This window comes from Desmodus rotundus, chromosome 7 (genome assembly GCF_022682495.2).
Source record: "Desmodus rotundus isolate HL8 chromosome 7, HLdesRot8A.1, whole genome shotgun sequence".
Taxonomy (NCBI): domain Eukaryota; kingdom Metazoa; phylum Chordata; class Mammalia; order Chiroptera; family Phyllostomidae; genus Desmodus; species Desmodus rotundus.
This window is the reverse complement of record NC_071393.1, coordinates 98,735,065-98,756,929: the sequence shown is the minus strand read 5'-3', so window position 1 is coordinate 98,756,929 and position 21,865 is coordinate 98,735,065. Positions and strand designations below refer to the sequence as shown.

Genomic DNA, 21,865 nt, shown 5'->3' with positions numbered 1-21,865 from the left:
TCAGAACCAGTCAGCATTAATATTTACTTCTCAGAAAGGGCTCCTTGCACAACCAGTAAATATGACCAAATTTGGCCACATGTAGAATGAAGATGACTATGTCCCAGAGGGCTCTCCATTAAGGATCTTTAAATACAAAAATGTTGAATCAAATCCAGAAATAAGATAAATAGGCAACTGCAGTTAATACCCAGGTAGAATGTTAATATTTCAAAGGATTGCTAATAAATATTCAGTACCAATTAATTATTCAAATAAATCAGTAAAGAAAATATGGTTAGCTAGATTTTGATATTGTATTATTTAGCCTTTCTAACTATAAGCTCTTTATTATAGAAACATTCTAGCTTACATTTTATATTTTCATAATATTTAAAAATAGAAACCTATCAATCATTGCTCCTGGGTTTAAAAATAGTTAATTTGAAGGTAAATGTAATTTCAGATTTTCTAGAGATAGATAACCTCATAAAATTGTGCTCAGATATCACTATTCCATTGCCATTATCCAAAGACTACATTAATATTCAATTAAATATAAATAAAATTAATTTTTCTCCTTTTCCACTGGGACATATGTGAGTAAACTGTTTGAAAGGCATTACTGACAGAAATTAAATGTAAATTACTTATTTCTTAATTTATGGAGCTTCATGCACTGGAAACTGATCTGGGGGCTACAGCAATGAATGAGGTGAGCAAGGCTCAGTCCGGCTAGTAGGCAAGACTGGCGACAGCCCTTTAAATGGGCAAGTGAACAAACAGGATCATTTCAGGCAGCAGTGAGTGCTGTGGAGGAAAGGGAATCTGCTAATGGCACAAAACGTGGCAAGAGAGAGTGAGGAGCAGGGAATGGGGATTGGAGAATTGTAGAAGGTGATATTTGGATTAAGACCAGAGGAGGAGAAGGAGCCAGCTATGCAAAGAGCCTGGGGAAAGCATTGCAGGCAAAGGGAACAGCTAATGCAGGCAGGAGCTTGGGGTGTTCGTATGGCAGAGGGAAGACCTAAGGGGCTAGACAGGAGAAATATGAGGGAAGGGGGTGTGAGTGAGAAATGAGACCCAGGTGTTAGGCAGGGCCAGATTGTGCAGCAAAGATTTGGGGTTTATTCTAAGAGTGAGAAGAAGATACAGGGACCGACTATATTCTTTAAAAAGATCACCTTGTCTCCTATGAGGCAAACGAATGGTTGGGGCAGGGACAAGTGTGGAAGAAGGGAGACCAGTTAGACTGACCCAAGAGTCTAGAAGAGACCCAATGGTGGCGATAAGGAGGGTGTTGGCAGTGGCCGCAGTGGGGATGGTAAGAAGTGTTCAATTTCAAAAAACACTTTAGAGTTACAACCAACAGGACCTGCTAGTAGTTCATTGCATTTTCCCAAAGCACTAGTTCTCTCTCTTGTACTACATTCCTAAAGCCTTTCTGAAACAATTTCAGATCCAAGTTCCTTGTCCTCACCACCCTACTCATATGCACATCTATGCACCCCTTTCAGTCCTCAGAAAAATGCCCCCAACCCTCTGTGAATTTTTTTTCAATTACAGTTTACATTCAATGGTATTCTGCCCCCAACCCTCTAACTCACAGTCGGTCTCAATGGCTTACCCGACCATCCATTCCAGAATGTCAGGTGCACCTCAGCTGCTATTTTGTCTACAGATCCCAGAAGTGACTCTCCGGGCAGACTTTTCCAGGCCCTGTTGTCACCTTACAACCTGTATCCTCCTACAAACTCCTAGAGAAAATCCCCAAATGGTCGTTTCACATTTGTGCATGACTCTCCACGTGCCCAAGACTTCTGCACCCTCTGGGGGCACGGTCTGCCCCAGAATGCTTCAGCAGCCCCAGTAACATTACCGAAACCCAGCGGGGTACTAGGGTCTTCACATGCCCCAGTTACTTCGCAGAGGACAGGACCATTAGCAGTGCCATCTGACCATTGAGGAAACCAGGACGTAGACTTGCTTTGCAAGTTGTAAAACAACACCCAGCTAGGATTTACATCAGATGAAGCTCAAAGGGGCTTTTAACCTGCTGCTTCTTTAAGAACTGCTTCCCAAGAACAGCCCCGCTGCTCCTGGGTGAGCCTTATAGTGAGGCATGAGTCTGGAGCCAGATTTCCTGGAATCAAATCCAAGTGTCACTGCATTTTAGTTGCACAACCTTGGACAAGACACTTAACTTCTCCGTGTCTCTGTTTCCTCCTCCGGAAAGGAGAAACAACAATAATACCCACCTCAATGAACCATTGAACCATTACTGAAAGCCCCCTAGGTGGGTGTCTAGGTAGGCAGGTGGCTGGGGGAGTGCATAGTGAGGTCATTACAAAAACAGCCTGGTGGGGCAACGTGATGAGGTTGGTGTCAGAGATACTAAAGAGACACTTAATAAGTCGTGATTAATTTACTCTGAATAATGCATTGAAGCAAAGACATATTAAGAGTATTATTTGGATTAAGTTACTTACATTCTGAGGCTCATCTCACTGACCAGGAAGTGTGTGGAGTGGGCAGAGGCGAGCCTGTTCTTCCCAGTCACGGCTCAGTTACTGGGAGTCAAGGTGCTGCATCTCAAGCTCTTGCCTTCACACCATTGTCTTCAGTCACTACAGCTTTTAGGATGTTTACCAGTCAAAACAGACCAGACTGCTCCACAGTAACAACAATAACAACACGTTTCAGCAGCTTAAAATGATAAGTTTATTTCTTGTTCATGCCCCATGTCCATCATAGAAGAGACAAGACAGCCCTACTTACTGCAGTCACTGACAGCCAGGTTGGCAGAGGCACCCTCTCAGCGTGCATCCCTGATCGAAGGGGCAGGGGACAGGGAGCATGGCAAGCCACATGTTGGCCCTTGAAGCTTCTGCCCAGAAGTGTCCCATCACGCTGCTGACATTCCTGTAGTCAAAGCAAGTCCTATGTCCATAACTGGGCTTAAAAGGAGGAGGATGTACAATTTTCCTGCAGGCAAATCCTTGGGGACAAGCTACCTCAAGGAGTTAACTGGAAGAAAAACCATCTAAAGGCAACATGAACAATTAAGGTATTATTTTCTCACGCAACAAGTGGTATGGAGGTGGATCGAGGCCCAGATAGGTAAATCCAGCAGCTCAAGGGTGTCTTCAGGGACCCACTTTGTTTCCATCTTTCTATTTGCCATCGTTAGGGTGTCAGTGGTATCTCCCTTTATGGTCACAAGATGGCTGCAGTAGTGCCAGCCATTGCATGCAGACCAACAACATCCAGAGAAGAATAGTGGTATTTCCTCCTATTAGTCTCACATTATTGAGAAAATCTTCCCAGAACCCCCAGCTTACTTTGGTGGCCATTGGCCAGAATAAAATCACATGGCCATGACATAGACAGTCACTGGCAAAAGGAATAAGATTACTTGCTGGGGTTAGAAAAGGCCTATTTTCCCTTTGCACAAACAACTCTGATTTGTGTAAGAAATATGCCACTGAACATAAGAAATCAGGAAAATGTAACCTAGTTTCACCCATTCTGGTGAGCTCCTTTATTCAGAGTGTAAATAAAGAGGGACCACAATGTCCCTTCGTAAAAAGCCTTCATTTGTGCTTATGTAACTATTCACAGTGGAATAACCATGGGCAAATAAAGCAAGCAAAACAGGCATTTAATAGGGAAGGATCATTTACCTAAGGGTCAGGGAAATAAGAAACTACTTTGGATTGATATTACATCCGTCTCAAAAGAGTTGACTCAAAAAATTCACCACTCCCTTCCATGTGAACCCCCCATGATAGCATAAGCATTCTTTTTTCATCACTTCACCCACCACGCTTTATTACCTTTATCTGTGTACCTGTCTGTCTCCACTTGCAAGACTATAAGCTCCTCAAGAGATACGGTCTGTTTCATCTGTTTATTCCTGCACATGATAAAAATAATAGTGGGTAACATCAACTGTAACATTAATTGTACTGTATTATAACATCAATACAGTATCAGAGCCCATTCTAAGCTCTAAATGAATTATCTCTTGTAATACTCAAAACTGTCCTATGAGACATGTGCAATTACCATCTGTGTTTTATAGATGAAGAGACAGGAGGTCAAAAGGTTAAGTCACTTGGCCAAATACACACAACTATTAAGTGAGAGAGTTGTATTTCAAATGCAGGCAGCCAAGCTGGGTTATGCCCAGCACATTTGCCAAACAAACAGGTGAAACTAATATGCTTTATTATACAACATGAAAGTGAGAGAGAACAGGAGTGGAAAACAAGTGATATTATCTTTTATTTAAACGTAGAATCTGAAATCAAGTACGATAGATTCCCTGAGGGTAGAGGTTATGTATGTTCCTCTTGTTCAGAATATTATCTCTTACTCCTAGTACAATTTCTAACACACAGTAGGTTCTCAAGTATTCCTGCAAGTGGGGGATGGAGGAAGGGAAGGACTGAGCAAGGGACGAAGGAAAGGAGTGAAGGAGAGAGGCAGAAAGAATGAATGAATGAATACAGCGAATGCCCTCCTTCCCTTGCCCACTGTGTTTTCTCTCCACTATTTCTCCACTATTTCTATAGGTGTCTTGGCTTCTGAAATCTATCCATACATCTTACCTTAGGATAGGAGGGAGTGTTAGTTTCTAAGTATTAAGTATTTTCAAAGAAGAGTTTCCATATAACACTGATACAGAATAGTGAGGCCTTTCTGCGGCCCTAAAATTCATCTGGCTTTTGAAACAATGTGGCTTGTGTGAAGTAGACTTTTCCTCGAAAGGAAACATTTGTTAAGAATTTGGACTTGTGCTTTCTTTTCTAATTGTATGCTGTTTAAATGTCAAGGCTGCAGGGATGCCAGTTCTCATATGGACATATTGACTTATTTTTTAAAAAATCAATGCAAGGCCATAAAGCAAGTGAACAGCAATAATTAAGGGCCAGGAAATGACCACTGTCTGTTGATGGACTTATTTCTCCAGCTGTCCCCCTCCAGCAGTGTGTTACATTAGACAGATAACAGGCTGCACACACTAACAACATTATTTTACTTTCTTTCAGCATCGTCATAGGACTCTGCTGTCACAGATTGCTCCAAATAGCCAAGCAAACTTAATACATCAGACATAATCTTTAGATCATATGAATGCCCCATCTAGTTTTAATCAGGAAACTTAAACCATAACAAAACCGAAGTATTGCACTTTGTCGTAAGTAAGTTTTGTGTTCTTATTTCTAAAGGATGTCCATGTTTCTGTGGTTGATTTTATTATTTTGATTCCATTCCAGAAAGCTACTTTTAAAAAGTGTCTCTCTTTGGTCTCACCTTGAACTAGAACTTCAGTGTCTGAATATCCCAATATTTTCCTTATGTTTTTATTCTCAAACTTCAGGTGTCTCCTTTAATTTCAACATATGCAAAACGAACTCATTCATTTCTCTGGCTTTCACCTCCTGGTTTCTCTCTCTTGGTAGGTGGTACCATCATTTACTCTCTGATCCAACCCAACACTTTGGCCACTTCTGGTTGTTCTCATTTTCCCACCTACATCCATTTAGTTGAGAAGTCCACTCATTCATTCCCTAAATCCATCCACTCCTTGTCATTCTCATGCCCACTGCCCTAAGTCAGTCCCTCATCATCCTCCCCCAGAATACTGCAATGACCCCCAAACTGGCTTCCACTGTTAATCTCTTATCTCTCTGACCAGTTTTTCTATTTCCATTTAATTATTTTCTAAAAGAGAGCTCTATCATGTTTCTCCCCTGCTCAGAAACCAAAATGGCTTATAAAGAGCCCAAATTCTTTAACAATATTTAAGACTTTGGTTAATCCCAGACTATCTTTGCAGCTTTGTCTCCTACTGCCTCCCGCCATCGCCTTCATTATCCTGGCACACGTCTGTACAGGGTCCGGCAGAAGTCACACCTGCTCGAGTGTGGTACGTAGGGTAATAATATGGGTACAATAATTTACAGTTTTACTTTGAACATTTCACCCACTATATCATATGGTGTGCTTGAGTGTGATATTGTTGTGTTACAGAATTATATGCTTATGATTTTGTAATAACAGATTTTGTCATAAAAAGGGACATTATTTGTGCCAGACTCTGTATTTTTCCCTATATTTATTATGACACTCCTCAGTTACTTCTGCCTGGCAAAATCCAAATTACCCTTCAATGCCTAGTTCAAATAACCTTCCTTTTATGGAAACTTCCTTGATCTCGAGGCAGAATTAGTCACTCCTGAGCTCTCGTAGCATTTTGTTTATATTCGTATTGTGTCCCTTGTCTTAGGTTAGGTTCCCAGGAGCCGATTCTTAGAGGAGGATTTGCAGGGAAGTATTTTATTAAGGAAATGCTCCCAGAAGAGACCAGTAAGTACATGTGGAAAGTAGGAGAGGGAAAAGAAAGAGACTGAGCAAGGGTGAGTTTAGGCAAAGCCGGGGAGAGAGTAGCTCAGCCTGATTCCATTGGGCTATGAATTTATGCCCTGCTGTAAGGTAGAGACTTGGCGGGAGGCAGTAGGAGACAAAGCTGCAAAGATAGTCTGGGATTAACCAAAGTCTTAAATATTGTTAAAGAATTTGGGCTCTTTATAAGCCATTTTGGTTTCTGAGCAGCTTCCCTACTCCCACACTGAGCTTAGGGGCTAAGCTCCAAGCACTTCAGCTCTCTGTGTATGTACACAGTACCCAAGGGCAGCCACTGAAGAAGAGTTATGGGTGCGGGCCTTCGGAAACAATAGCATTTGATGGAGGGACACACAAAATGGTAACAGGGTCTGAGAGCGTCCGGGAGGAGAAAGATGGTGCCAGCTACACTCATTAGTATAGTCTGCCTTGTTCCCTCCTGGTGTCCTGGCCACTGGATGGTGAACCACTTGGGTGCAGAGACCCCTCCTTAGTCATTGTTACGTCCTGAAGGCAGAGATTTTCCACATTTTTCATTTCATGGCACACATAAATGAATTACTAAATATTTTTGGCACACCAAAAAATATATATATATTTCTGCCAATCTGACAAAAAATAAGTATAATTTTTACTCATGCATACAGTTATTATTGTGTTGGCTATTATCATTTGTTTTTAATTTGACAATCTAAGGGAAAAGAGGTCAGTACCCCTGACTAAATAGTCAGGTATTGCACGTTTTAAAAATTCTTGCAGCACACCAGTTGAAAATTGCTACATTAAGCCATGAAGGATATCATTTTGCACCTGAAAAGTGCTTAAATAGCATTTTTGGTATGAATTGATTATTCCACTGCTAGGTCTTGTGTGACATTTTGCTACTTCTAATCTTATTGCTGAGATTTTATTCCCTAGTTAGTTATAGTTCAATAATAACAGCTACAGTTTCTGGGGTTTCAAAACCTAAGGTTCAACTTTTCACCTCGCACTTTTCTTCCTGGGGAAATAACTTGCTCAACACGTCTCTTCCTAAATTCCAAGACAGGCTGCTTTGCTCTGTTCAGTCAAGACTGCCAACCCAAGAAATATTTTTGAAAGATCACAGTCAACATCATTGCCAAGAGAAAAAGTTCTTGGCACACAAAGAACCTGGTTCAATATGAGATACCAGATGGTGATTTCAACTTCAGCTAAATTCCTGCTGAAAAAAAAGTGTTTGAACTGCAGATGAGAAAAGCTTCTATGACAAATTTCCAAGTGTTAGAAGCTTCAGAGGGAAATGGCAAGTGTTGATACATCTCCCCTGCCCCCAACCACATGCACACATACCATAGAACTACTACCTGCATCTGGTAGCTAAGATTCCCACAGACTCCTTTGCTCTTTAAGAATTGGCTTTAATTTGATTTTTACTAATATTACAGTATATTAACCAAGTCCAGAAAAGAAAATACTATTTAATTACCTGCAGCGTTTTCTTTTTTTCTTTTCTTTTCTTTTTTTAAATCCTCACCCAAGGACATTTTTTCTTTGCTTTTAGAGAGAGAGGAAGGGAAAGAGGAAGGGGGAGAAACATCGATGCTAGAGAGAAGCACTGCTTGTTTGCCTTCCATACGTGCCTGGACAGGACATCAAACCTGCATCCTGGGTATGTGCCCTGGCAGGGAATTGAACCTGCAAATTTCCAGTTAACGAACATCACTCCAACCAACTGAGCCATGGCGGCCAGGGCAAATTATATGTAGTGTTTTTGTAAAGGGTGCATCTCTGAGCAACTGCTGTGAGCTTTTCTGGTACCTGGAGGTCACTCTCTTTCCTCTTCACTAATAACTCCATTACTGAGCCAATTAATCAGTGTGTCTCCCTCCCTAAATACTTTCAAATTACAGGGGATATATGTGGAGCATAAATTGAAGGTTCTTGACTTGGATGTCCTTGGGTCCCTGACTTATTGGTACAAACTCTGACATGTAGTATATGCTCCAGAGTTCCACTCAAGATTCAGCTGAGTGGAATTTAGACTTTGTCTGAAATTATATCCTTGCTGACTTCTGCTTTCTCTGTCTTGCTTCCACCTCCTCTTCCTCCACCACACCCCCTTGCATGTTTCTCCCAGGAGCATCTCTTCAATAAAACTCTTGCACACAATTCCTCATTTCAGGGTCTGCTTGTGGGAACTGATCTAAAATTCTGGACAATAGAAAAATCAAGGTATTATATGCCTACAGAGAGAAGGGTCATTGTTTCTGGAGCATGAAATGTATGCATAATGACTTTATTGATCAATATCTCAGAGGAAATAGTGGATAAACTCAAATTAGGTATTTGGAGAATAGTTAATAAAGGGACTAATTACAAAGGGGTTGGCCAGGCACAGGGAAACAAGGATAGCACCTCCCTGGAAGGTGATGTCCCGGGGTTAAGCCTAGGCCTCATTGGCAAGAGGAGAGGGCTGCACGACAGTTATGATCTTAAGGGATGCAACCAGCCTCCAAATACCCTAGAATGAGCAAGCTGGGTGAATAAATGCCCCAAACTCATGCTCCTTCTGCCTTCCAATCTTTTGCCAGTGACCCCATCAGCTGGACCTAATGGGATGCCAGGGCACAAAGGAGCCCCTTAATGCAGTGCATCTGGGTTAGCCTCTTAGTGCATAGAGCAGGTGGGGAAGGGCAGAGAGGACAACCACGCTACTGAGCACATCTACCTGTTCATTCATTCTCTCTCTCTCTCTCTCTCTCTCTCTCTCTCTCTCTCTCTCTCACACACACACACACACACACGTTGACCTGTTATTGACTTTGACCTGTGACCAGTAACACATAAATAGACACTGATCTTTCTCTCTGCTCATCTTATTTCCTTTAATCTTGTTTGCACTTTAGGGGACCCAGAAGTCGGCTGCATGTTGTGGGGGAGGAGATCTCAGTAATCAAGAATTGGACAAAGTATGTTTTTATTAAGGCCTGCTATGGCATCTGGGCATCTCAGCATCCCAACCCTCAGCCTCTAAGATAGCATTTGACATAAACTGAAATAGGACTCACAGAGGTCACTGCCATTAGATTTGTCATCACTTTGACCTCAGTATTTTGGTGCAAAGTGACCTAAATCATATCCTCAGAGAACCATGCCCATTCTCTCCCAACTGAAAACAAAATGTAAATCAAAGATTTATATTGCTTTTTGTAATGATGTATGTAGTGCTTTCTCAGAAATTCAGGTGCAAAGATGCTCTCATTATTCACTTTACTGCCAAATGTCCTCATTATCAGAAGCAATGTCTTCCTATTGGTCTCATTTTCTGTTTTTGAAATGGTCATTTCCTGAATTCGGCTTTGGCTTGGTTCAGAAAACACTACCAAATGTGCAGAGTGGCAGACAAAAATTCACTTCGTTATTTCAAGGTCTTTGAGATTAATTATGGAAAACGATATGGATTCTTGGGATTGGACAAAGTATGTCCAATGTCAGCTGGCAGGAGCTGACGTGGATGGGATGAACAATGGAAGGTGGAGAGGCATCATTCCCACACGCCCCTGGAGGGCAGGCATTGTCCTCCAGCCTCCTCTCTGCTGGGTACCCTGCAGGCTCAGATACAGCTGAGTACAAAGCAAGTAGGCTGTGGGGTAGGCATTACATGGCCTACTGGGTTGTCATTTCTAAGTATTAAAATAGTACATATTTGGCTATTTTCTTCTGACATTTTACTTATTATAAAAATTCTTTTGGGGGGGTCCATAAGTTTTAAAGGGAGGTGACTTAAAAATATTTTAAAACACTGTTTCATTCTGAGGCAGCTATTTGCATCACCCATGAACCTTCACAGGAAGCCAGTACTGGGGTGGATGGGCCCAGACTAGAGGTCTGATGCAATTTCTGTATGATTGTCTTGAGCAAGGCACAAACCCTCCTGAACCAAGATTCCCTGTAACAACAGGGGTGGGTTAGAGGCAGTTGGAATGCTCTTCCTGTTCTAACACTGCACTGTCTGATCACTGGCTACTGACCACATGGAGCTAGTCTGAATTGAGATGTGCTGTAAATGCGTAATACACACCAGATTTCAAAGACTTCATACAAACACTAGTTTAAATGATCTCATTAATACTTTTTATATTGATTACATGTTGACATGATACCATTTGGGGGTATTTTGAGTTAAATAAAATATAAAATTTTTACTCTTTGAAATGTAGCTACTAGAAGTTATTGAAGAACTATTGATATTATAATATATAAGTTTCTGGGTTCCCATTTCTTTTGTATATGCATCAAATTCCAAAGAACTTAAAGTGGTCTTGTTTGGGGGAAAAAATGTCACATCATTTTCTAGTCAAGGGTCTTTTTTAACAAAAAGGTAAAGATTTCATGTCATGTTGGCCAAGTATTCAGGAGACTGTGAGGGGAAGGAACACCAAAGTTTCTTACACCAGAATTTCATTTCCTTCTACTTTGAATGAAGCCATGTTGTCCACCTTTAGGCACTACAGTCTGGAATAGCAGAACATTTCCGGATTCCAGCACATGCAAAAGGATAGTTCAAAAAAGATGACCAGACCCCTCCCCATCCCCATGCACACACATGCAACAGCTCTTCTCCATGTGCTGGCCAAGTACTTGGAAAGCACCTAAATGCTCAATCCATGAGCTCCTTCACACACATATTTAATAACCACTTCCAGAAATGCATGAACTGCTGGGCCAAATAAAGAGGAGTGAACAGAGACAGGGCATCGAATAGGCCTTTGGACTGATGATCTGGATAGGAAGAGCAGCAGAGGGAAGACTCAGCAGCACATAGGAGCAGAGTGGAAGGAGGGTGGATTGTCTGGGGACACTGAGGATACATACTTTTGTATGGATCTGCAGGGCCTTTAATGTTAAGGAGATCCAGGACCTGAAATGAAAAGTAGTGGGTGGAATGACCTGATAGAAGCCATGTTTTTAGGGAAATCATTCCTCTCTTCTCTGTCATACACATGTTATATATGTGTATGACTCCCAACTGGAGGACCTGATTAGAATCCAATGCCACATTACATTACTCTTATTCTCTCATGCGTGCACATTTTTGCTTCCCCAAGGGAGAATGATATATTCCTTAAGGGCAAAAATGAAGATTGATGTTTCTTTTGAATAGCTCATGACTTCCAAGACAGCAGTAGGCCTGGCCAGCGTGGCTAGTTGGTTGGACTGTCGTCCCATTACCCAGAGTTTGTGGGTTTGATTCCCAGTCAGGGCACATACCTGGGGTGCAGGTTTGATCCCATGTCCAGGTGCCTACGGGAGGCAACCAATCAATGCTTCTCTCTTGCACTGATGTTTCTCTCTTTCCCTTCCTCTCTTTCTAAAAGCAATGAAAAAAATTTCCTCAGGTGAAGATGAAAAAGAATTAAGTTGTGCCAAAAATCTACTTCTTCTTCCTTCAGGTATTTAATGACAGAAAATGAAGAGAGAATCCTAATTCCTAACGAACGCCCTTTTGCGGCAAAAACATAAATCAGATTGCTTTCTCTCTCCTTCCTGATTCTTTTCCGTGTTTTTCTCCTTTTTTTACTGCCTACATTTTGCCACTGAAACTCCTAGTCTTTGGCTTGCCTGTCTCCAATCAATTTCCCCCTTCCTCCTTTCACCACTCATTGCCTTAGGGTCCTAGGGAGAATATGATTCCCTTTCACCCCAACAGGCCCTGGGCTGGACCATAACTGATAATGTGCTTGAACCCGTGGACCCTCTCTGATGCAACTCTGCAGTTTACCTGAAGACTGTTTTGATCAGTTCAAATGGTCAGAGAAATAAGAAAGACGCTTACTGAAGAAGTGTAGAAGAACCTGGGAGTTACTACAGAGTGACAGGAGAAGATGTGTGTGTGGGGGGGGTTTGTTTGTCTGTTTGTTTGTTTGTCTTTTACAATTTTGTACATGAGAAATAAATTATACCCAGCAGCAGCTTTCGGGGAAGATGGACTCAGTTTGGTTAGATCACAGGTGGCAAACACAAAGGCCTGTGGGCCGGATCCCTCACCGTGTTGTATGCAGCCCGGCACCTTGTTTCTACCCGGCGGCAGTGCCAAGCTCCTTGCCCCTAGTTAAAGTATGGAACATAATCAACAGAAGAAAAAAGCAAACAAAATATAACCAGAGACATTGAAGTTAAGAACAATCTAACAATAGCCAGGGGGGAGTGGGGAGGGAACAGTGGGGAGAGGGGATTACAGGAACTACTATAAAGGACACATGGACAAAATCAAGGGGGAGGGTGGAGGTGGGGGAGGGAGGTGGGTTTGGGTGGGGTGGAGGGATGGGGAGAAAAGGCATACAACTGTAATTGAATAACAATAAAAATTAAAAAATGTTTTTTAAAGGAGTAGTTACGTTCATACAATCCTAAAATTACATTTGGCCCTTTGAAGGCAACCTCAAGGCTGATGTGGACCCCAGTGAAAATGAATTTGACACCCCTGGTAGAGCTATAGGCTCTCCCTGATCAGAAAAAAATAAAAGAAAAAAAAAAGAGGGAAAAAAAAGTTTTAACTCTGCACAGGAAATTTACAAAGTCTGAATTTGCTTTTTCTCCTTTTTTAAAATAAATTCATATTTTTGCTGTCCTGACTCTAAATTAATCTTTACAAAGTTACTTTCAGGAAGAAACAGTAACTTTCTCTTCACTGGAGTACTCTTTTAACTTCTTAGAGCTTTTAATCATCTGAGAAAGCCAGTTTAAAACTGAAAAATGCAGCAGAAAGCCACTCAAAAATATCATCGGCAAATACTCGAAGAGTCCTGGGTCCCAGAACAAGGCTCTTCGTAAGATGGGAGATGGTGTCACAGGCAGATAAACTGCAACAGATAAGAGTGAAATGTGGTTTGTAAAGGGCATTAATGCAGGGTAAATGTTTACATTTCTTTTTCACTTTAACTGTTATTGCATATAATGTAAAATTAGAGCTTGGTTATTATTTTCTGCTACTGTCTTCATTTTTGTTTTAACAGAGAGAAAAGCTCAAGTGATAGGTTCTACGGTATTGATAAGTCCCCACTTTCTTCTAGTGACTTGAGTGGACTAAGACCAACCTTCACTCTGTGCAACCTCAATTATAGGCATATCGTGTTAAATTATACCCACCTTAGTAAAACTGCTTTTGCAAAGCTACACCATGAAGTAACCGTGCTACATTTCCTCCACTTTTGTAGGGAGGCTGGAGGTTGCTGAATGTAATTTCCAGTTTCTAGCCTCAGCACTCACTCCATGCCGCTCACTCCTCTCAAGAAAGAATACTTTGTTTTTCAAATTATATAACCCTCACCAATTCTGATCTTCCTCCATAGGGAAGGAATGCTGGTTCCAACATCTCTGGCCCCCAAGAATCACTGTTTTAAAATAATGAGCAGACTCAGCCTTACGATTCTTGCAGATTGAAAAGGCATATTTGGAGAGAAAACCAATAGGTTGAGTTTCCCATGGCAGAGATTAGGTAAAACAAGAAAAACATCTCTTTATTTTTTACCTTCTAAGACTTTTGGCAGCATTAGTCCCCAGTGGACATTATTCCCTTATATATAAAATGATACCAATGTAAATATTCTGGTAACAAGTTAGCTATTCACTTAACAGTGTGTAGTACGTGTTGCATAATTACTATCACTGAACAACCATGCTTAAAGTGCGCGAGTGGGTGTACACACAGAACGTGAGCCTCTCCTCTTTCTTATTCTCCGGGCACATTGTCTGTGGAAGAAGAGCGCTTGGGTTCTAAAATAAGACCGATCTGCTTTATTTTTTAAAACTCTCTACTTTGAAATAATTGTAGATTCATATTAAGTTGTAAGAAATAATGTGGAGATTCCTTATGTCCCCTTTACCCAAGTTTCCCCAATGATAACATCTTGCATAACTAGTACACTATTACAACCAGGAAATTGACATTAATATAATCCTAGGGCCTTATTCAAATGTCGCCAATTTTACATGCACTCGTTTGTGTGTGTTCTTAGTTCCATGCAATTTTATCATATGTGACCTGCTTTTGAATCTGCTTTTTTTTGAACCCAGCTCTGCCAAGTACTAGCTATGTGATCCTAAGCAAGGCCCTTAACATTTCTAAAGTCCAATTTCCTCAGCTGCAAAACGAGTATAATAATGCCTGCATCCTAAAGGTAGTGCAAGGATTAGGTAAGACCATTCCTGTCGAGTTTCCAGCACACTGGATTCTCAAATGCTAGTTTCCTTCCTGTCCCTTGTTCTCCAGAAGCAAGGGAGCTTTCTCCAGGTCCTTGTTGAAATAACCAGACTTGTGGGTTGTAATAAATCAGGTGTCTCCTTTTTCAAGAGCAACACATTTAATCCTGCAGCTCACAGAGAGAGAGGGGCTTGGGGATCGCCCCAGCCCACAGCTGCCAGCACTCTAGGCCTGGTCTTGTATCCCGTTTGCATCCAGGTCAGAATTGTAGGGATGGGGGAGTTAGCGGAGATTTGGGGAGTTGGGGGCGGGGGAGTGGAGTAGGAGGGAAGGCGGAGGAGGTGGTAAACATCGAGCAATAGTTGGCTGGAAACTACCAACTCCAAGGCGTTTCTGTCCTGTGTGGCTAGTGACCGAGGATCGGATGTACCCACGGGAGGCTGGATAAGGGGTGGGGGCCTACGCGGACAGTTGGGGGTCAGGTGCAGAAACCAGTTAAGATCTGGGAGGAGTGTTTCATTTGCTCTAAAAGATTCAGAGTCCAGTCTAGAGCCCTTCCGCCTCCTGGACCTTTCTTCTAATAACGGCAATGGGCGCTCGAGGGCTGGAAAATCCAGGACCGCCTGCGGGCAGGAGACGCACCTAAATGCTCACCTTAAAGTACCGCTGGCTGGAGGCGGGGCCGTTCCTACACACCTAAGAGTGGCCGCCGGCTGTCCGGGGCGTAGCGGGGTGTGTGAGGGCGCGTCTGGGAGGAAAGGGAGTCCAGCGGGCAGGGGGTGGAATGGTGGACGCGCCAGCGGCTGTCCGGTAGCGAACTCGCGGCGCTGGAATCTCCTCCACCTCCACCCCCTTGAGCCCTGGGTTTTCCAAGTTCAAATCTCCACAGCGACCTTCCCCGCGTCCAGCTGCAGACAAGATCGGACCGGGTTCCTCCGGGTTCCGCGACCCCGAGCAGGCGGGACCTGGGCGCAGTCCCGGTCAAGGTTGGGGGAACAGACCCAGCGAGGGCCCCGGAGGCGCGGGCCGCTCCTCCCCCCGCCGCCCGGGAGGCCCGGGTCGGGGAGGAGGAGCCGCGCCCCGGCCGGCGCCGCCCCGGCTCCTCCTCCCCGCGCGGGCCTGGCCCTTCCAAACCGGCGTCCGACGCTCCGGGTGGCCGCGGCACAGCCGGGAGCCGAGCGCACCGGGCGCGGCCATCCCGCTGCCGCTGCCGCTGCCCGCGCGTGCGAGCCCTGAGTGCGCCCGCGGCCATGGTCCCCGCGGCGGCGACCGGCGCCTGAGCCCCGGGACGCGCGGTAAGCGTGCAGCCCGCTTCCGGGACCCCCGCCCCGCGGCCTTGGGGTGCGCCGAGGCCTCGCTGTGCCCCGCGTCGTCGGTGGGGCCCTGCGCGCCTGGCACGTCCCCGGCGCCGGACGGGCAGGGGCTTTCCCATCGCGGCCAGGGCGGGAGCTGTCTCCGCGGGCCGAGCGTCGGGAACGGCCGCGAGGAAGCGGGTGGCCTAGCGGGCGGAGGGGTCGGGGCGCTCCCCGGGGCCCAGGCGGGGAGGGGGCGGCTTCGGAGGCGGAGGAGGGGCGGGGGGTGGAGGCGCGGACTGCCTGGGCGGGGGCGGGCCAGGGTGGGGAGGACACGCGCCGCAACCCCCTGGAGTCGCGCTTTTGTAAAAGCTGGCGTCTTACATATGGAAATGACGGTCGCGCGGGTCTCCAGTCCCGTCCTTTTGAAGGACGCCCGCCCAGAACCTCAGCGCCGCCTGCGAAGTATTGTCCCGCTACTTGCGCCCTAACAAAGCAACCACCTTCGCTTTACAGAGCACTGGAGGCAGGCGGCAGGCTGTGCGGGCGCAGCGGAGAGGCCGACAGAAGGTAGGCGAGGACGGCGGGGGCAGAGAGAGCGGGCTGCCTGGCGCTACAACGGGGTGTCTGAGGTTTCTGGGGGCAGCGATGGGCAGGCGGGTCGGGGACACATCTGCATCACATGTTGCCAGGGACCTAAGCGGTGCGCCCGCGCTCCTGCGGCACCTCGCCTCCGCAGTCGGGTCTGGGCGCCTCTGCCACCCGCGTGGTCCCAGCCTGCAGCCGACAGCTGAAAGGGGCTTCTGTATGTTGTTGGTCCAGGAGTGGATTTGAGTCTTGGTCGGAACAGAAAGGATAGTTGTTCTGCAGCCTTGTGCCACCCAGGCAGCCGTGTGATTGAGAGGCTGAAGAGAAACCTGCCTGGGGAAACCCGAGGTGTTAGCCTGGAGTATTTTGAGTACCGGCGAGCTACCCTTAAAGTGGGGGTTTTCGAAGGTGTGTGGGGTCGATGCAAATAGGAAGACTTTCCTACTGCTAAGAAGGGGAAAAGAACAAAATGCCAGTCGTTTATTGCCTAGAAGCCTCGCTCGCCAGACTAAGCAGAAAGCAAGTGTAGAGTGTAGCGGGAGAAGCTTCCAGAGTTCCAGGGGCTGGGCTTGTGCAGCTCCCAGACCGGTCCCTGACAAAAGGACGAAGCTGGTGGAAACAGTTTGCTGCTGAGAGTTCTTTCTGTGAAGTTGAAAGAGACAGAGATAGAAAGAGGCGGTTTCCTAGCCTCAGCCCTGCAGATAAAATGGGGGCTGGAAAGATTGTTCTACCATGGAGTACCCAGTGTCTAGACAACTCAACTCTTAGGAGATCTGCTGCTGCTTTACTTTACTGGAACAGATCCCCTCTTAGTGTTGGAATTCCTGAGATGGGCTTGCCATACAACTTAACTACTGAATGTATGAAAGGAAAACCGATTGTGTGGTTGTCTTTTGTGACTGAGGTGGGAGCTGTTTAGGATTAGAATCCTATTCAAGTCCATCATGGCACATGGGCTAAGCTCCTGAGACCATCGAAGATTCCCAGGTGGCTCCCTTACATACGTTAAACTAAATGGATATGTTTACTTGTTTCCTGAGGATTGACAGTCTGCAAGGAAATTATTTTTCCATGTCAGCTTAATTGAATCTTCATCTTCTCTAGTGTCTAGCATGTCGGTGGTTGACCTAGAATATTGGCAGCTCTTGCTCTGGAGTTGAAGAGGGATGTGAAAATTCCCAGACTGTGTGTAAAAGTAACATTACAGGCTGGCTGCAAAACCAGTTTCTTGTGGTCTCTTCAGCTGTTGTCAGTGTCCTTAGAGAGGTCAAGTGAACTGCTGGGGAGCTTCTTTGCGGATTTACTTTCACCCATTCTGTGCTGAGTCTTTAACAGAGACAATTCTGAGCTGCAATATAGTTAAAGGGTAGGACATGTGGATGTTCCAAATGGGTTGGACATGGGGCAAAGGCAGGAGAAGGCTTTACAGGGGCAACAGGAAGGAAGCCATCACAGGCACAGTCTTTGCATTAAAATGTCACATATCTGTCTTTTTAATAGGAAGTTACTCAGAATGGTATGGGTGTCTTTTTTTCTTGTTCTTTTTTTTTTTTCATTTTGGTTATGTGATGACCCTTAATGTCAAAAGATATTAACTGTCACAGAGGGTCTCCAATGAATTCTGAACAACCAATCTTAATTTAGTGGGCAGTATTCTTGCCATAAGTTAAATGTTGGCCAAGTAAATTGTTTTAAATGTCACTGGACATGGCTTTCTAAACTAACATTTCACCAATCCGGATGCTTCCTATTTATGCTGGTAATGAAAATACATTTTATCAGGCTAACACTGATAAAGGGTTGGCAGGTTTAACCAGAGCATTTTGGGGGATTCAAACAATCTAAAGTCTTTTCAGAAGATTGATTTTATAAATATCAATTCATTTGTAGGCCAATAAATTATGTGGTTTAAATTCTGGCTATTGAACTTACATCTGCTGGGCAGCGGCTTGTGGAGAGACTTACTGAAGCTTGGGAAAGATATTTTATCCTTTCAACAAATAAACCAGAATTTAAAAAAAGATTATGGGTATGTGCAAATGAGTAGCTGTTTGAAATTAGGATGCTTCTGTATGGCAATTTATAACAGCAATTAACCATTTATTCCAGCTTTTGGGTGGAAAAATTACAAAGTATTCATGTTTTAGTGCTCACTTAAAAAACGAAGTTGAGAAAACCTATTGTTTATAGATGTCAAAAGTGAAGCTCTCCACTTTGATCCCAGGGAACTCTTTTCATAGCGGCAGGCATTTTACATTAATTTGAGTTAATATGGCTCAAGAAGTGAAAGTTGTTACAAGCAGTGTCTTCTAAGAAAGTAACAGACAGTGGGTTTTCTGCTTCTGGAATTTTACTTAGTAGCGGATTAAAGGTTATTGGATCTACAATGCGCTAGGCTAATGATTTTATTCCTCCAGCTCTCCTGAGTTAACAACTTGATTGGGTAATCCACCTAGCTGTTAGGTTTAACAAAAGCATGGCTCTGCTACATCATTCAGTACAGTAAAATACTAAGTTTACTTATGTTTTAGAACAAGTACTAGTAGGATACTCTTGATTAAATTACATTTTACAGTGTAGTTAGCAAAGATTGTTATTCTTTAAAATTGAATGTGCCTTTGTTTTCTAGGTGGAGTCATTTAAGCTTTTGTGTTATATTTTTATATCATGATTTTATTCCTGATGGTGCTCTTGTGCTTTTGGTATCCAGCTAGAAATGAGGTGCTGGAGCAGAAATGAAATCTGAGCAGAGAGGAGGCTATCTCACAGTAATTGGTGTGCGTAGCAGTCATTTTGAGCTGAAATATTCTATCTAGATACATAAATGGGGATATATGCTTTTTCTATTAAGCTTTACTAAACTTGAATTTATTCTTGTCCCTATTTCATTTTATACTAAATTAGTCCAAAATGGTAAGACTGAAAATATCTGCAGTAAAATAAAATGCAGAAAAGAGAGAAGAAAAAGAAACAGCTTAATTTGATCATTGGCATTATGAGGCTCTGACTTCCCAAACGGTGAAAGCTAAAGGCGTGAAAGAAAAGCTTTGCCCAAGCAGGGTTTATGCCTGTTCATCACTTCAGTTGTAAAGTCACTAAATTAGTCACTTGGTGGTCACTGTCTGGTCTGTGGGCCCCCAACAGCTATGTCTGAACACAGATCCACAAGCATCTATTATAATACCCAGCAGAAGCGGCTGAGCCAAGGGGGACATGCAGACATTCCTCGTAGCTGTTCAGCTGCTGGACCATCTGGAAGGGAAATAAAAGGCCTGAGCTAGGGGCTCGGGCATTGTGCTCATTTATTATTTGGTTTTCCCTTGCCAGGCTTTGTCCCTCTTTTACTCCCTCTGGCCCAGAACAGACGTCCCCTTTGGCCGGGGTGCCATTCTTACAAGCTCCTTTCTATATCTTGGATGCTGGGAAGTTCATAAGTTCACGTGTCCACTTCATGTTGGCCTTATGTCGGGGACTTCATCATTCCAGCTGCACCTCCATCTCTGCCTCTTCCAGTCCCAGTTGGCACTGTGATTTCATCAGCCAAGGTTGCCGAGCAGAGCACAATAACACAGCTCTGTAATGGATATCCCTGTCAGGGTCTGCACATTTTGGCAGCCTTGTTTTGAGTTACTTGGAAGGAAAATGCTCCGTGTAGTTCTCATTATGGGTGGTCACTGGGTGATAAATGTTTTGATTAATGGCTCTGTGCATCTGCCTCTTATTTAACCATCCCTAGTTAGAACTCCAAAATACTGCCCACACTGGCCCTTTTATCCCAGAGGAGTGGTAAAGGCTCCTGACAGTTTGGGTGGGGAGGCAGGTGGTTGCAAGGAGGCTCGGGTTTGTGGCGGGCTTTATAAAACTGGAATTGTTCTTCGCCATTTGAAGAAAGATTTATGACTCCAAACCCAACTCCCTTCATCTCTGGGTAAGAGTCCTGTTCTCGGTGGGCGTCAGTCAGGCTCTGACTCTGGAAGGCATGGGACTGCACAGATTGGACGGAGTTAAGTGTTTTGGGGAATTAACTTAACAACTACCAGTTTCTGGACTTTGCCCACTCTTGAAGATATGGGATTCTTCATGATAATTTTTATATACAAATTTATTTCTTCCTTACCCTATATTCCAGAGACGCTTTATTAAAAAGAAATTACTTATTCTGTGTATCCCTAATGCCTTGGAGACTATAATTACTCAACAAAGGGCCAAGGGTGGGAGGGAGGGAGGAGCCCCATCCCCCCATTACGACCTGGAGGAGTCTATGACCAGCAAGTGTTCCAGGCAACAGAACCAGTTCTGGCACTTGGCACTGTTGACCTGGTTAACACATAGAGGTGGAGACAAGTGCTTTGCCAGGATCACTTCAGTGGTCCCATCCATGCGTTGTTATGTGTGGGATTGAGAGTCAGTGTTTCGAGCCACACCAGGGTTCCGATCTTGGCTCCGCCCCCATGTTGGCGCTTTTCACCTCAGACAAATTGTAGACTTTTGCCAACCGCCAATCTCTGCGTCATAAACGGGAATGTGAGATCTACTTTAAAGTAGTAGGAGGATTAAATGAGGTCATATAGGTAAAGTACTCTGCGTAGGCCAGACTTACAGTAAATGATCAGAAAGTTAAAAGAAATTGTTTTTTTCTGAGCTCCCAACTATATTTTAGCCTTTTTGCTTTTGTTTCACATTAAATTTATCAATAGTCTGCCTTTAAAGATTGAAGAAAGTCCAGGCTAGCATGTCTCAGTGGATTGAGCACTGGCCTGCCAACCAAAGGGCTGTAGGTTTGATTCCCAGTCAGGGAGGGCACTTGTGCCTGGGTTTTGGACCAGGTCCCCAGTAGAGGGCCCTCCAGAGGCAACCACACGTTGATGTTTCTCTCCCTCTCTTTCTCACTCCCTTCCCCCCTCTCTAAAAATAAGTATATAAAACCCTTTAAAAAAAAATAAAGATTGAGGAAACATTGAGCATTGCCTGCTGCCATTACCATTGAGTGATACAACATTTTAATGTACATATCACGCACCCCGCCCATCCTTGCTCTCTGGATTCTGGCATTCCACAGCTCCTCCTGTGTTTCTTTAAAGGCAGATCTGTGGCTGATTGGCTTGTAAGTTAGCTCTCTTCAGTTCACCCCGGCTTTGTAAGTCACAGGTATTTTCTTGGTGGTTTTCTCAATTCCCCTGTGGTATCAGCTTTCTTTGGGATTAACTACCATCTTTAACCGTCAGGACAGCCCTTCCAGATGGGTGTTATTTTTCCCGTTCTATAAACACGGGGACCGGGGAAGGTGCTTTAGTGCAGCCTGTCCTCCAAAGCCACATCTCCTAACAGACAAATGCAGCTCAAGTGTGAGAATCCATTGGCTCACTTGCTAAATCCTTGAACCAAACTTCACACGGCCATTTGGCAGTGG

At 44.2% G+C, this 21,865-nt stretch overlaps 2 protein-coding genes across 7 annotated transcripts in view; one reads left to right on the top strand and one right to left on the bottom strand.

Annotated features, from left to right (window-relative positions):
* Positions 1-15,597, bottom strand: part of ABHD12B (abhydrolase domain containing 12B) — a 58,860-nt gene extending 43,263 nt beyond the window's left edge. The window contains exons 1-7 of one of the 4 annotated variants that reach the window (XM_053928307.2): positions 15,230-15,597; positions 12,336-12,480; positions 11,644-11,743; positions 11,248-11,293; positions 3,816-3,895; positions 2,758-2,901; positions 2,469-2,646 (exon numbers count right to left, since the gene is read on the bottom strand). In XM_053928307.2, coding sequence (XP_053784282.1) covers positions 2,469-2,482 — 14 coding nt within the window. In that variant the 5' untranslated portion in view covers positions 2,483-2,646; positions 2,758-2,901; positions 3,816-3,895; ... (2 more) ...; positions 12,336-12,480; positions 15,230-15,597. The remainder of the gene's footprint in view (positions 1-2,468; positions 2,647-2,757; positions 2,902-3,815; positions 3,896-11,247; positions 11,294-11,643; positions 11,744-12,335; positions 12,481-15,229) is intronic. The other 3 variants (XM_053928308.2, XM_045201476.3, XM_053928309.2) reach the window with 3 other exon arrangements.
* Positions 15,598-15,606: 9 nt separating this feature from the next.
* NIN (ninein) overlaps positions 15,607-21,865 on the top strand; it is a 92,786-nt gene continuing 86,527 nt past the window's right edge. For all 3 annotated transcript variants that reach the window (XM_071221996.1, XM_071221993.1, XM_071222001.1), the window contains exons 1-2: positions 15,607-15,870; positions 16,384-16,437. The gene's annotated coding sequence lies outside the window, so the exon portion shown is untranslated. The remainder of the gene's footprint in view (positions 15,871-16,383; positions 16,438-21,865) is intronic.